The 13,342-nt window shown below is 43.5% G+C and overlaps 1 protein-coding gene across 1 annotated transcript in view; it reads right to left on the bottom strand.

The window, feature by feature from the left end:
* Nucleotides 1–13,342, bottom strand: part of ppm1h (protein phosphatase, Mg2+/Mn2+ dependent, 1H) — a 62,834-nt gene that overhangs the window by 3,712 nt on the left and 45,780 nt on the right. The window contains exons 7-9 of the mRNA XM_049573023.1: nt 11,294–11,357; nt 7,120–7,227; nt 19–170 (exon numbers count right to left, since the gene is read on the bottom strand). Of these exons, the coding sequence (XP_049428980.1) occupies nt 19–170; nt 7,120–7,227; nt 11,294–11,357 (324 nt within the window). The remainder of the gene's footprint in view (nt 1–18; nt 171–7,119; nt 7,228–11,293; nt 11,358–13,342) is intronic.

The raw sequence follows: 13,342 nt of genomic DNA, 5'->3' as shown, positions 1-13,342 counted from the left end.
TGTGATGAGCGAACGTGCCTGTGCTGGTCGTCGGGGTCGCAGTTTGCCAGGAAACAGGTGACTGCTTCAGCTACTTCCTGGTTCGAGAGGACGTCCCACAGACCGTCGGTTCCCAGCACCAGAACATCATCGGCTCCGTGTTCATACTGCGCCAAAGGATAAACTTTGACCTGGAGGTGACGGAGAAAAATGAGACAAGGGATGAAAGATGCATGGTTTCTAGGAATCATGTGAACCTGTTTCCTGTGAAGATGTCACATAAATGGCTCTGTGGAAGAATGGGAAGAACATGAAAAACATCCCTTTAATTTCAGCTTGTGTTTGTGCATTACTCAAAGGTAGTTAGCTCTATTGCTTAGCCTTGTGATCACACTTAATAAACACCCTAAATTACCAGGTGTTACTGGCTCACCATTTTCCCCTTTAAGGGTGGTGGCCTTGTGGGTAACCTGGGAAGGGAAGCAGCTCTCTCGGGGTGTCATGGTGAAGACGGCAGGTGGCAAAGAGTGATGATAGCAGTAGACTTAAGTGTCGAGATAGGCTCAGGGCTACTGTTAAACCTCATGAGAAGGTTTGTTGTTTGTGGTGAAGACTGCAAGAAAGCCATTGTCGGCGAATGGCACCCGAGCGCCTCGCCATCCTATAAGCCTAACTAAAATTAATGTTAATAAGCCAGAGTGTTCCCAACTGCGGTTCGGAGCCAGCAGTGAGGCATTTCCAGTCTTTCTGACAACAGTTTGCTGTCTGTAGTTCCTTTCGCCAAGTTGGAGTTGTTGTCAGTGCGACAATTTCCCAAATGCTGCCTCTGCTTATGGTTTGAATGATATGGCATGCACACAGCTTAAATTCCACCATAAAGCTTTACCCTCATTATGAAAATCATATCCCTGCTTGTTACTTAGCCATTCATATAGTTTAGGTTTCCATTATATAGGTTTGGGGATATCTGCTTTTAAATGTTCTGCCTCCACACACTGGAGCTCAACAGATCCATTCGTGGTACTGAAAGACGATATACTAATCAAGTATTGTCGTGGCACACTGTCCTCCCATTGACTGTCCTGCATGGCTGTCAGACTAAGTGGTTCAGGCTTATCTAGTCGTAGAGCTGGTGTTATTTTGAAAGAGGGTGCACCAAAGTAATTAGGAGACAATTAGGACCAGGTGCGGGACCAGTGCTGATGAGAGATTTTACTGAGTACAACGAGGGAGACAGATGGTGGAGTCTTCCCTTTTTCCCTATGAAGTTTTTATTTCAAGTTATTGTCAGCATGTTTAATGTCTATAAATGGACTACTGACGCTAAGTAGTGTTTGACCAAAGAATGCGAGCTGAACAGTGAAGGCCATCAGATCAGTGCCGGGGCAGCAAGGCAACAGGTAGGTCTAAATCCCTTACCTTTATCCTGGCAGCTGAACAGATACTCTAATTCATACGTAAGGGCAGCCAAGCCCTGGAAGCCCTAAACGAGTTTTAGCACCCTGAGTAAAAGCATCCAGTGCCATGGGTTGTATTTTACTGTTTCTGCATTTAGTATACAAGAAATGAACATACTTGTGCATTTAATACCAACAGTAATTGATACAATACTTCAATCGTACTGTGACTGTAGAAAGACACTGCCAATTGCACTTTACAAAGAGACATTAAAATGTTTTTACAGAAATTAAATACTCATATTTTGGTTTTCTTTTCGTTTTCTAAAGTGGTCCTGTTACTGTTGCACAACCATCCGCAATTAGCTTTACATAAATCAGCTGTGAGCAGCTCTTTGATTTGCTTTAGCAATGCACTGTGGGGGAATACAGTTCATTGACAGCACACTCAAAAATCAAGGGATTTTACTATGTGTTGAATACACTTTGTTTATTACCTTCTCTAGAGTTAACACACATCATGAAACCCTATTTAGAATTAGTACGGAACTGGGACAAAGCTAAAGTTAGCATGTTTAGCAGGTAATGTTCACCGTCATATGCTGTGTCTCAAATCGCGTACTTCTGTACTTACACTTAATATTTTGAGTGCATAAGTGCGTTCACACTGAGAAGTATGGAAAAATGCAGTGCACTATGAGTACCTGGATGGTGCACTCAAAACTGTCAAGAAGTTGAGCGTGGAACTATGGACACTTCTCGCCCTCAGTGGTCGCCATCTTGGCTATGTAGGGGAGGGAAATGGCGGCTGAGGACTGTGCGACCGTGAACGTCACTGCATTGCACAAATATATGTGTTTTTTGCACTAAACACCACTATACCGTTGTCGGGTATAAGCCAGCAGTATGTTTATTGGGTTAATTTAGCAGTCTGTAAAGATTTGGTACCGCGAACGATAACACGAATGCTAATGCTAGTTTGTTAACTAGCTAATTTGCGGTCGTCATTTCCGGTAAGTGCACAATGGCCGAGTTTGGTTTGAGACAACACTACCCTGTCGAAATTTGCGCACTACTCCAATCAGAACATAGTGCACGTAGTATACTACATGTAAGTGTACGAATGGAAGAACGCGATTAGCATAAGTTTTACGTGTTAGAATGCTAATATTTGCTAGTTAGCATTCATTACAGCAAAGAGTGATGAGAATGTCAGGTTTATATTGAATAAACTAAAGTATTGGACAAAGTTAAAACTTCTATGAAATGTTATGTTATAGTTTTGTCTGGACTGGCAGCTTATATAATGTGTTATCACTTTTATCATCACATAAGACAGGACTTTCATGATGCTGTCTACTGACATTAGCCATGTTTCCATCAGCCTGTTTAGATGCGCATCTAGAAGTATCGCATCGGAAAATTACGATGGAAACGCCAAAATTTGAATTAAAATCCCCTGATTCACACAAACTAAAATACGCTCACTTTAGCCCGGTCTTGGTTGATTCGAAAAAATGTTGATTTGCAAAACGGGAGATGGAAACAGTTATGTTCGAATTAAGTCTGACGTAGCGCACCTCTCTCCATGGTGATATCCACACTCCGGGTCGGGAAGACAGTAATGCATTTACAAGCTGGTTGCCAACCGCTAGAAAACGTAGAAGAAGAAGAATGCGAGACTTGTTTTGTTTCCGGTTCTGTGGAAAACTCACATGAGTTCGTAGTTTTCACCAAAGTCTGTACATTTAATGGAAACACACAGGATTCATATTTCTTACAATGCACATTTCTCAATGATTCGAATCACTTTTGGATGGAAACATAGCTAGTGGTAGGTTGTCTTCACTGGTGCTTTGAAGTTATTTGGGACAATGGATCGCTTTATTGTATGGAGCACTCAGCTTTCTCCTTTTAAATGTTACCATCCCTCACACTGGCTGCCAATCAGGGCTTTTGATGTGTCACACACTAATAATTCCCACATGCGAACAGCAACAAATAGGTTCCCCATGAAGGGTTTTTTTTAAGTGAAATTCAACTAATTACATTTTTAGCCAGCGTTTGCCTCTTTATTAGGAAATGGGTGTGCACCACATACTGATACAGTCAATTAAAAATTCATTTATATCTTTTTTTATAGGCCCAGTTGAATATTGCAATAATATGTGATTATCATAAAATTCTACCACACATGCACACCATTTGAGAACCACTGCCCTGGAGTCACACAGCTAGCATGGCTATAAATCCCACAGCAATATCCATCAGTGTTCCTGTTACTGTGGATAATCCACAGACCTCACTGTCACTGTGTTTTATTGAGGACAATATCTTCGGTAGAAAGTAGTTTTAGTGAAACCTCTCCACGGCAGGATGTGTGGTTTATTCAGAGTAACGGGGATGCCGCTACGAGAAGGACACACTACTGTTGAATCTTCTAAACATCATTTTTTTATTGAAGCGAGCAGCACAAACAATACAGATACCTAAAAATGAAGGCAATTTATTTTTTGCCACATCTTCCTCTGTATACTCTTTTCTGGAAGTTATTGATGGCCTCAATCTTTAAAAGATATCTTTAACAAAATAAATGTGTTACTGTGGCAACTCTTTTGTGGCACCATCTCTCAAATTACTATGCCTGAGCAAAAGCATACACTGAAATAGCAAGCAAAATAATACCTAGTGGCCTTGGGGGGGGGGAGCTGCCTTACTTTGGCTGCTTCGAGTGATTCCTTGGCTACCATGGGGGAGTTGCCTATTCACAGCACACACACAGACTTACTGCAGAGGCTACTGTTAAAAGAGCACAGCATGACCACAGCGCCTGTGAAAGCGGTTGTAAAGGAATCAGAATGACCTCCGCGTGGATCATGAGCCTCCATGTTTGTGGTAAACCTTGTGATCTGAGTCAAGTTTTGCAAGAAGAAAAGGACTGAGGCAGTTCCTTGAAATGATTTCAAAATAGAGATTTCGAAGGCAATGAATTATCTTTAGAAGAGGAGTAATGACCAGAGCATTTGATTTCTGACCCAACGCCCATGTTTCATCTCATGATGATCTGATGACTCCAAGTGTCGAGGTCAGCTTTTTTTCTGGGGCTTCTTTTATAGCCTGAGAGCAATCAGTAACACTAACCTGACATGTTTGCAAGAAGGGGTATTCACAACCTCTGCAGGATGCCCTCCCACACATGTTTTTTTATACAATAACTGTCTATTTTTTCCTGCATTTATCATCTGGCGGGACCTCTAATGCTCAGGTTTGACATGCTTTACATATACTAATATGTATTTACACTCTCTCTGAAACAATCGTGACTAAAAGCATCTGTAAAAAATCCAACAAAAAGAACAACATCAAAAAAGGAGGCTGAACTATGACTGAACTCAAGGGGCAATGAATTAAAGATCAAGAGAATTCATGGGCTTCGTGACTACTGCAATCATGTGCAGTAGACACCAGGAAGGAAAGGAGTCATTTGAGAGCCACGGCTGGTGGGGAATGCTAATGTGCATGTTGACCACATAGTTCACAGTGTGGACTGTTAATGGCCGAAGGCATTTTACATCGTTACCTCTGCGCTCTCATTCCTGTCAGGGGGCTGAGGTAATGAGGTAAAGATCCACCACACTATTAGCACACTGATACTGATGATGCGAATCACCTTGTAATCATTCAGTTTTGATGATGTTATGTGTTTTTTTTTTACAACAGCTGAGTAGGTTTGGTAGCAGAAATGCACCTAATAAATATAACAATTATAAATGCGAGGTTCTGGCTTTCTAGATCAGTGGTTCTCAAATAGTGTGCCAATCCAGGTGTGCCGTGCCACACATTATTACCGCAATATTCAGCAGGGCCTATACAAAAAGTTATGAATTAATTTTTAATTGACTGTATCAGTATGCTGCCCGCACCTACTTCCTAATAAAGAGGCAAACTCTAGCTAAAAATGTAATTTAATTTGATGTAATTTTAAAAACCTTTACAAGAAACCTATTTCTCACCGTTAGCACAGGGGAATTATTAGTGTGTGTGACGCATCAAAACCCCTGATTGACAGCCAGTGTGAGGGATAATAACATCTAAAAGGAGAAAGTCGCAAGTGGGACAATGGATCACTCTACTGTATGGAGTAAATTACAACAGCACCAGCGAAGACGACCTACCACTGAAAGAAAAGAGAAAAAACTGTCAGTAGACAGTATCATCAAAGCTACCTGTCTTATTTTTTCCTATTTTTTTTGTCTGAAGTTGTGATAAGAGTGAAACAGCAGAGCGAAACAAACAATCCTCAAACTTTTATTATTAACGTTGTGGTCAGATAATCCAAAAAACAACTCTTGATATCTTTACCTAAACACTTTCCCTTGATATCGTCATGAGGTGAAAGAGAGATGTGAAGGAGAATTTGGGAGGACTTAGGAAAAGACAGCTGCAGTGGTCCGAGAGTCCAACTGCAGTTACACTAGGCTACATAATTATGCAACAGCAGATATTATTGACGTGGGTCTGCTGTGGTAAAACTTCAGCGTTCTGTGGATGGACTACTAAAAGTGCACCTTAGATAGCTTGCCCCCGGCATTCTTACTGCGTTCTTTCATACGACATTAGCGCCCTCCAAATGCAGGTAGAATTTGGCAGTAGTGTGTAACACAGTCACTTTTACTAGCCACTTGGGCATGCGCCTCATATACAGTACAATATACTCAGCTGCATGCAGCTATACACAGTATGTAGATTGATGCATGTAATGCGGAACCAAATCTCATGAGAGCATGCAGCAAAGAGGAAATCCGCATTTTATTTGTACATGGGATGCCCGCTCTACCCACTGAGCTACTGGGCGCCCCACTCCAATTTCAATTTCCAATATTGCCACAAGGGCGCTTCGGGCGAGATGCACTTCTTCAGTGTTTATTCTGGTAATGTCACAAACAATGCACTCAGGTGGGGCTAATTATACATAACGACCAACACAACAAATACACCCCAGCAGGGGGAGCCACAATTTTTCATGGCACAGGTTCTTATGGATTAGAGCACCAAAACATGTAACAACACAAATACATCCACAACATAAAAAACAAAAAAAGATTCACTTCATTAAAAAATATTCACTTCAGGGAACAGTGAAAATGCCAAGTGGCTAGTAACTTTGGAAATCCACTAGCCACTGTGGCTGTTGAGCAAAAAAAGGTTAATGTGAAGCACAGCGTGCAGGCTGTTAAAATATGGACAACCTGGTGATAAATGTTACTTCATTACCAAAGTTGGAATTGAAATAAAAAAGGGATATAGACCACAAGTCACAAAAGTGAAATAAAATGGTTATCACACACTGAGAATTAATCACATGAATCTCAACGAGTATGATTGAATGAAAATGATTTTAAAGTGTATGCAAGATAGGTGTATCATATTCTTGACCAGCCGAATTGCGCAGTGCTTTAAATGTTTCTACCCCAAGACACTGCGGGATGGTATTATCTCCTTTCCTTTGGTAAAGGATGGTCCAGTGTATCATATCCATGAGGAGATAAGAAAAGATGGATTAAAGCACCTTTCCTTAGCATTTAGAGAATCTGACCAGCTCTCATCAAGGCTGCTACTTAGATACTTCTGGGTCATTTCACTCAGTAGGGTACCTTCGCAAGGAAAAAGACAATAATCTCACATTGTCGGGCATACTATACAAGAGGACGTAACAAAGGATAAAATTCAAAATAGAGCCTACCTCTGGGCAGCAGGACAGGAAGGGCTTAATGTAGATGTTCGAGTCGTGCACTTTGAGATTGTGGTCCCCGAGACCTCTGGTGACCCCGATGGTCGCCAACACACGAGCCTGCACAAGATCAGAAACATCGGGATGTTTTGAGTTTATTAGAACTGTGGTCTTATTTTCGATGGCCATCATTCCTATCAGTTATAATAACATCAGACGTGCCAAAGTAATTTTCTGAGATGTGGGGACATGGCCTCATCGCGCCAATATATCCAGACAGGGCAAGAAACTTGAGCAGTGAGATGGCAGTGTTTGCCAAGTTATTATATAAACCATTTTATGAGTGCAGCTGAAATAAACTGCTCAGGTCAAGTGCAGTAAGCTGAAGTTGAAGTGGTCTAGTTTGGGTCGTAATGTTACTGCTCACCTTCAAGTATGTTTGATTTCCTGGAGATTTGTTTCAAACTTTTCTGTTCATCTGAAAGCTTGTTTCTCACCCTTTCTGACTTCTTTTTAGCGATGTCACATGGTAAATGGACTAATGGATTTGCATTTGTATAATGCCGTTCTAGTCTCCCGAACATTCAAAGCACTTTTAGACTTACGTGTCACATTCACCCATTCACACACATGTTCATGCACTGGTGGTCAGAGCTAAAGGTTAACTACTCAGTTAACCATTCAAACACATTCACACCAGGAGCAATTTGGGGTTCAGAATATTGTAAAAGGATGCTTCAACATGTGGACTGGAGGAACCAGGAATCGATCTCCCAAAGTTCCAACCAGTGGACGACCTGTCCTACCTCCTGAGTCTCAGACACACATCAAAGCAATTAATTTGGACTGATGACCGACACTACAAACATCAGTTTTAATAAACTGGAATTTTAAGTTAAATCAGGGGTTCTCATCGTTCTTCAGGCCAAGGATCTCGAAACTCAAAGAGAGGCCGTGCAGGGAGCCCCTGCTACACATATATATTGTATAAAATTGAGTTGTGCTTGAGATCCTCTAAATATTTTTGGGTCATCCCTCATTTGCGCTTGCCTGCAGTTGCTAAGGCAGTTGTAGTATGTCTACATGCGTTTGCCTCCACCTTTGCACTTTCGTCAGTGGTTTCCGAGTTGGCCAATGTGTATCTTAATGTCCGTACACTTGTAAGAATGATATAGCTAATTGGCTAATGGTGGCATGGTAGTACAGCAGTTAGCATTGTTACCTCACAGCAAAAGGGTACCTGGTTCAAACCTGGGGTTGGAGGGTTTGAACCTTGGGGTGGCGGAGCCCTTCTGTGTGGAGTTTGCATGTTCTCCTTGTGTCAGCGAGGGTTTTCTCCGGGTACTCCGGCTTCCTCCCACAGTCCAAAGATGTGCAGGCTAACTAGTTCAACTTGTCATTATGGAAAGGTGCTGCAAAAGCTCTGTGCCGGTGTGTTTTACAAACCTGACACGCTCACGAGTCCCTTGCGGTCCATTCAGAATGGACCCACGACCCACCAGTTGGGAACTGCTGGTCCAGACAAGTAGCTTTGTAAAAACCTATCTGATATGTTGAGTGGGGCGTGATGAGTACAGGGTTTGCGCACGCTACTTTCATGACTTTATCTCTGTAGATTTAAATAGCCTGCCGAGACAGCTCTCTGGCAACGTGATTTAAAGTAGGGAGCAATTCCACATGTTAAGTGTCGCACACACTTAGTTTCCCCACAACTAAATTTGGACACTGTTCACTCTACACCAAAACTTGCCACCATCCAGCATGGCTAAGGTCTGCCTCTCTCTTGAACCATGTATTTATTTGTTGTTTGAAAGCTATACATTATTAAACATGCACTTCCCTGGCATTTGCAGATATGAAAACTGCTAGAGCTCTCTAACTTTACTCGCACATTGGACATTCTTGTGGATACATATGCCAGTGTACATCAGCTAGTGACATTTCAAAGGCCATGCAGCGCAGCACTAAATTTAAAACGTTAGACATGTTTTGGGATTTCATTAACATATTTCAAACAGTAGTCAAAACAATGTATATTTAAAGCATTTCAAGGCCTGGAAAACAGGTTTTCTAATTTCATAACTCTTCAAGGAATAGCATGAACGTAGCAACCAGGTCCCCAGGAAGTGCGTCTGACTTTGAGGCCAATTTTCGCAGCGGCCAAACAGTGAGCCCGAGCTCGTCACGAGACGCCATTGGGCCAAAAAAGACTTTTTCCCATAGATTTACATTGTGAATAAGACGTCTGTAAATCCATGGATACATTTTTGAGCATCAAGGTTTGATCCATTCAGTCCGATAGCATTTGGAAAGTCTAGAAGAGCCACAAGATTAAACAGTTTTATCCCAATTTAAGTTAGCGAAGAGGTAGCTGGCTCGACCGGCAGAAATCTCTAGTGCGCTTGCTCTATGGGCCCAATGATGCGGAAGCAGCACCGATCATCTGTGTAATTTTATATGTGGCAGTTAAACATTTTTTGCTTTAAGGGCCACTAAGCAACTTTCATAGTAATGAACAGGGTCCTGCCTCCAATGCTGTATCCAGGTCCCTTAAATGCATCCATGGTATGAGCACTATAAGTAGCTGAGGAACACTCTGACAGCTGCAGAGGTGTTCCTGAGCACATCATTGCTCTAATGAACTGCTAGTGTTTGTGTCAGGAAGGTTTTTGAAATATAGGTTTATATATGTGTAACTGTGAAGCAAGATTTTTCTAATCAAGAGCATATGCACTCCTCCTGGGATGAAGTTAATACTTAGATCATTAAAATACTATATATAGGCTACTATGACTTCAGTGAACCCTGCGTGAGTCTGTCGCATTCATCCCTGATCATTTTAAAGAATAACCTGCATGACACATCCTCTGCGACATTTCACTGACGGATGCAGGCTACTCCCAGTGGGAATCTTTTTCTGGATGGATGAGCAGCATTGAGGCAAATAAACACAAGCTCATCGTCAGCATCTTCCAGTTTCTTGAGTGCCTAACGATCGTTTCCCTCGGGCCCCAGACGCCATCAAACTCATTTGTAAGCTGTGCGAAACTCCTTTTGATTCCCACTGTCTGCACAGGTTGCCACCGCCGCCTCTAAAAATGGCTGCTGGCACAGGACTGGGGAACTGGGCTAATTGAATCTGCTGTGCAGCTCATGAGACGGGGCGGCACATAAGGCCGGGGAGAGGAGCACAAGGGCGAGTCAGGCCAGGCAGGAATGAGCCTGGATCAGTATGCAGCGCAGAGCTGGAGAGAGAAGGAGACAGAGAGGTGGAGAGAAGGGGAGAGCGTTTCAAAGTGGCGGCAAAGCTCCTCCGGCGGAGAAGGGGAAACATCCTGGGATTAATTGTTGAGCGCTGGGGCCCAGCAGGCTGCGCGCCGGGCTTTGAAGTACTCTGGCGTTCCTCTCCCTCGCACAAAGCCCCCTCGCTCTATCTAGCCATCCATCTCCGCGCCTCACTTCAAAGAGAGAGGACGCGATGTGGGCACGGCCAACTGTGCAGGGGTAAACCCGAATGTGGTTGCAGGCAGAGCACTGTGGGGTGACATCTGCCCCAGTCATCAGTCAAACATAAATCTACTGTCTGTGTGTATTAAATAGAAAAACCGGAGAGGGCCACAGTGAGAACATATTCACATCTATCATGTTTCCTCTCTGACCTTTTCAGTGCAACAAGGACAAGATGCTGCACACCACCACATGTACAGCATCACTGAGGGAAGGGAAATGTCATTACCACTGAGCTGAGCTTTTGACCTTTTTTTTCATGTTACGTGTCAAAACACTGAAAAGATTCTCCTGCTAGTCTATGTTTTAGCAACGCTATTCCAATTAACGTATGTCAGGTTGTGGACGCTCTTCATCTTTCTTTCATCAGATATCAAACAGGTGAGTCCCACCTTTGACCCCTGGCTGTGCTTATGCTCCACTTTACCCGATGATAGACATAAATGCACAAAGTCCATTAGAGCAGAGATATTTTCTGTGCCATAGGTTGGTGCAGGATGTGAATCGTTGTGGAAAAAGAGGCCAGGAATGCCTTCCACTGGCTGGCTCCTCCACACTGTGACTGGGGGGAGTAGAGGGGGGGCTGACTAATGGTGCCCTGGCGAGCTTTGATTACAGGCGAGGCGCACAAGGCCGTGGGAGTAACTCTGTCAGCAAGCGACCAGTGAACACTTCTTACCTTCTTTCCTTCGCCGTAGATCAGGGGAAACTTTAGGTCATCATCCTCGATGGTTTTATACGCCCTGCACAGAGGAGAGAGGACACTTTAATGGGTTTTTGGTTTATGGCAGGCAGAACACACGTGCCCTGGAGATACATCGCCCCCGCTCCCCCCCGCGGGCCCCGCTGCCGAGCCGACTGGCACAGAGAGAAAGAGCATGCTAGGAGGGAAAAGAGAGACGGTGAGGAGGGAAAAAAATCCATCCAGACATCACACAGAGAGCGACACAGAGCCTTAGCATATTTCTCTGCCTTTTTTCTTTCTAACTAATCTTATAAAAGTCTCCCTAGCGACAAAGAGCGAGACATCTCTGGCTGCATGAGACACTCTTGGTGTGCTGTTGGTTTTCTGTGACTGTCTGCTTCATTAATGTGTGTGTGTGTGCATGCATGTATCTGAAGGTCTGGATGTAAAGCAGCTGAATGATGCAAGAGTATCCACGTTTACATTCCCCTGCCTTCAGAGCAGTGTTTAAACTTCCTCAACTAATGAATAATTTACCGTCTTCAGACTGGGACCAGACTGAGCTGCAGTACAAGGGGGAAAAAAGACTGTATCATACTGTATATATACATGCCAGGTCTTCAGATATACTTTTCACCTCTATATTGTAGCAGTGAAGAAACCCCTACACTCATAGCGAGCGTACAGTTTTACTTCAGGGAAGCAGCTGTGTCACTGTACAGTACCAGAAGCATTACAAATTTGAGCCAACTTCCAAAAGGAGCTTCCAGGACAAAGTTTTCCATTCACAACTCACACCAGGTGCTGCTTAGAGAAAAATCTGGCGTCTGTACCTGGATTGAATATCATTTAGAAATGCAGGTTTTTCTTAATTTTAGCCTTTAAACTGCAGGGAATGAAGGAAGACACAGTTTGAAGTGAATGCAGAATGCTTTTGATGTTAAAAAATATTTAGAAAATAGCAGCTATCTAGTCATCAAAGCTGCTTGAGACAAACCTCAAGTGTTATTTGCAAATATCATGTGACCCAGGCCTGCCCCACACACCTTATCCAATGTATTTCAGCTGCTGTGAAGCAGATTAGCAGGGACCAGGATGGTTTTTACATTACTGCTGGTTCCACTCAGAGAGACCATATGTTTCCACCTTAGGCGAGCGTTATACTGCTGCACTCAGCACTTTTTTAACAGTGTGCAGAGCGAGGACTATCACAGCGAACGCAGAGCCCACAAACACAGAAATACAGTCTGCAGCCTGAGACTCTTCAGAGCGGCGAGCTGTGGCGCAAAATAACGGCCCATGGAGGAGTTTCCTCGCTAATGTTTGTGATATTCATGGCGTGGAAAAAGCACTAAAACAGCAGTTTGATGATGTAAACTGAGCATTAAAAGAGACGCTAATTAAACCGGGGCAGACCTCACCCTCTCTGTTGTTTTAAAAAAAAAGGGAAACACCATTTCTCCTGCCGTATCACTCCGAACTTCTTTCATTTGTGTCACCTTCAAGAAGTGTTAGTCTCCCTAAAAAAAATACTACTACAGAGAGAGACACTCTTTATGTCATTATTTCAAAGATGTCTTGGATGAAATCCCCAGAGCCTGCTGTCGGGGACAGTCTCCCTCCCGAGACTTGTGTTTACAGCGAATCCATCCTGTCAGACTTGAGATAACGAGTGTGTGACAGAAAGAGAGAGATACACATTAATCCTGTTATGATACCTGCTCCCGACTCTGGGACACAGAGTCCACAAAACAGCAAGGGGAGTTGCTCAAGGGCCGTACTGTTTGACCACAACACTGAGCGCTTTCACATTCAAGGGCTGTTCGGTCGCCTGATACGTCGCAGAGTGTGACCGATTGAGAGCGAGTGGGGGAGGGGAGAGGAAGAGAGGGATGCAGAGGGAAGGAGGGGGATGTATCATCCTCTCTGCAGGTGACGAGGGACGGGCCGGAGAGGAGAGGAGTGATGTCATCTCCGCTTGGTGCAAAGATGGGTGACAGAGAAACATTAGCAGTGTGTGCTCAGCATCCTGATCTGCGCGCA

The sequence above is a fragment of the Epinephelus fuscoguttatus genome, linkage group LG4 (genome assembly GCF_011397635.1).
Source record: "Epinephelus fuscoguttatus linkage group LG4, E.fuscoguttatus.final_Chr_v1".
In the NCBI taxonomy this organism is placed as follows: domain Eukaryota; kingdom Metazoa; phylum Chordata; class Actinopteri; order Perciformes; family Serranidae; genus Epinephelus; species Epinephelus fuscoguttatus.
The sequence above is the reverse complement of the archived record's forward strand: the minus strand, read 5'-3'. Positions and strand labels throughout refer to the sequence as shown.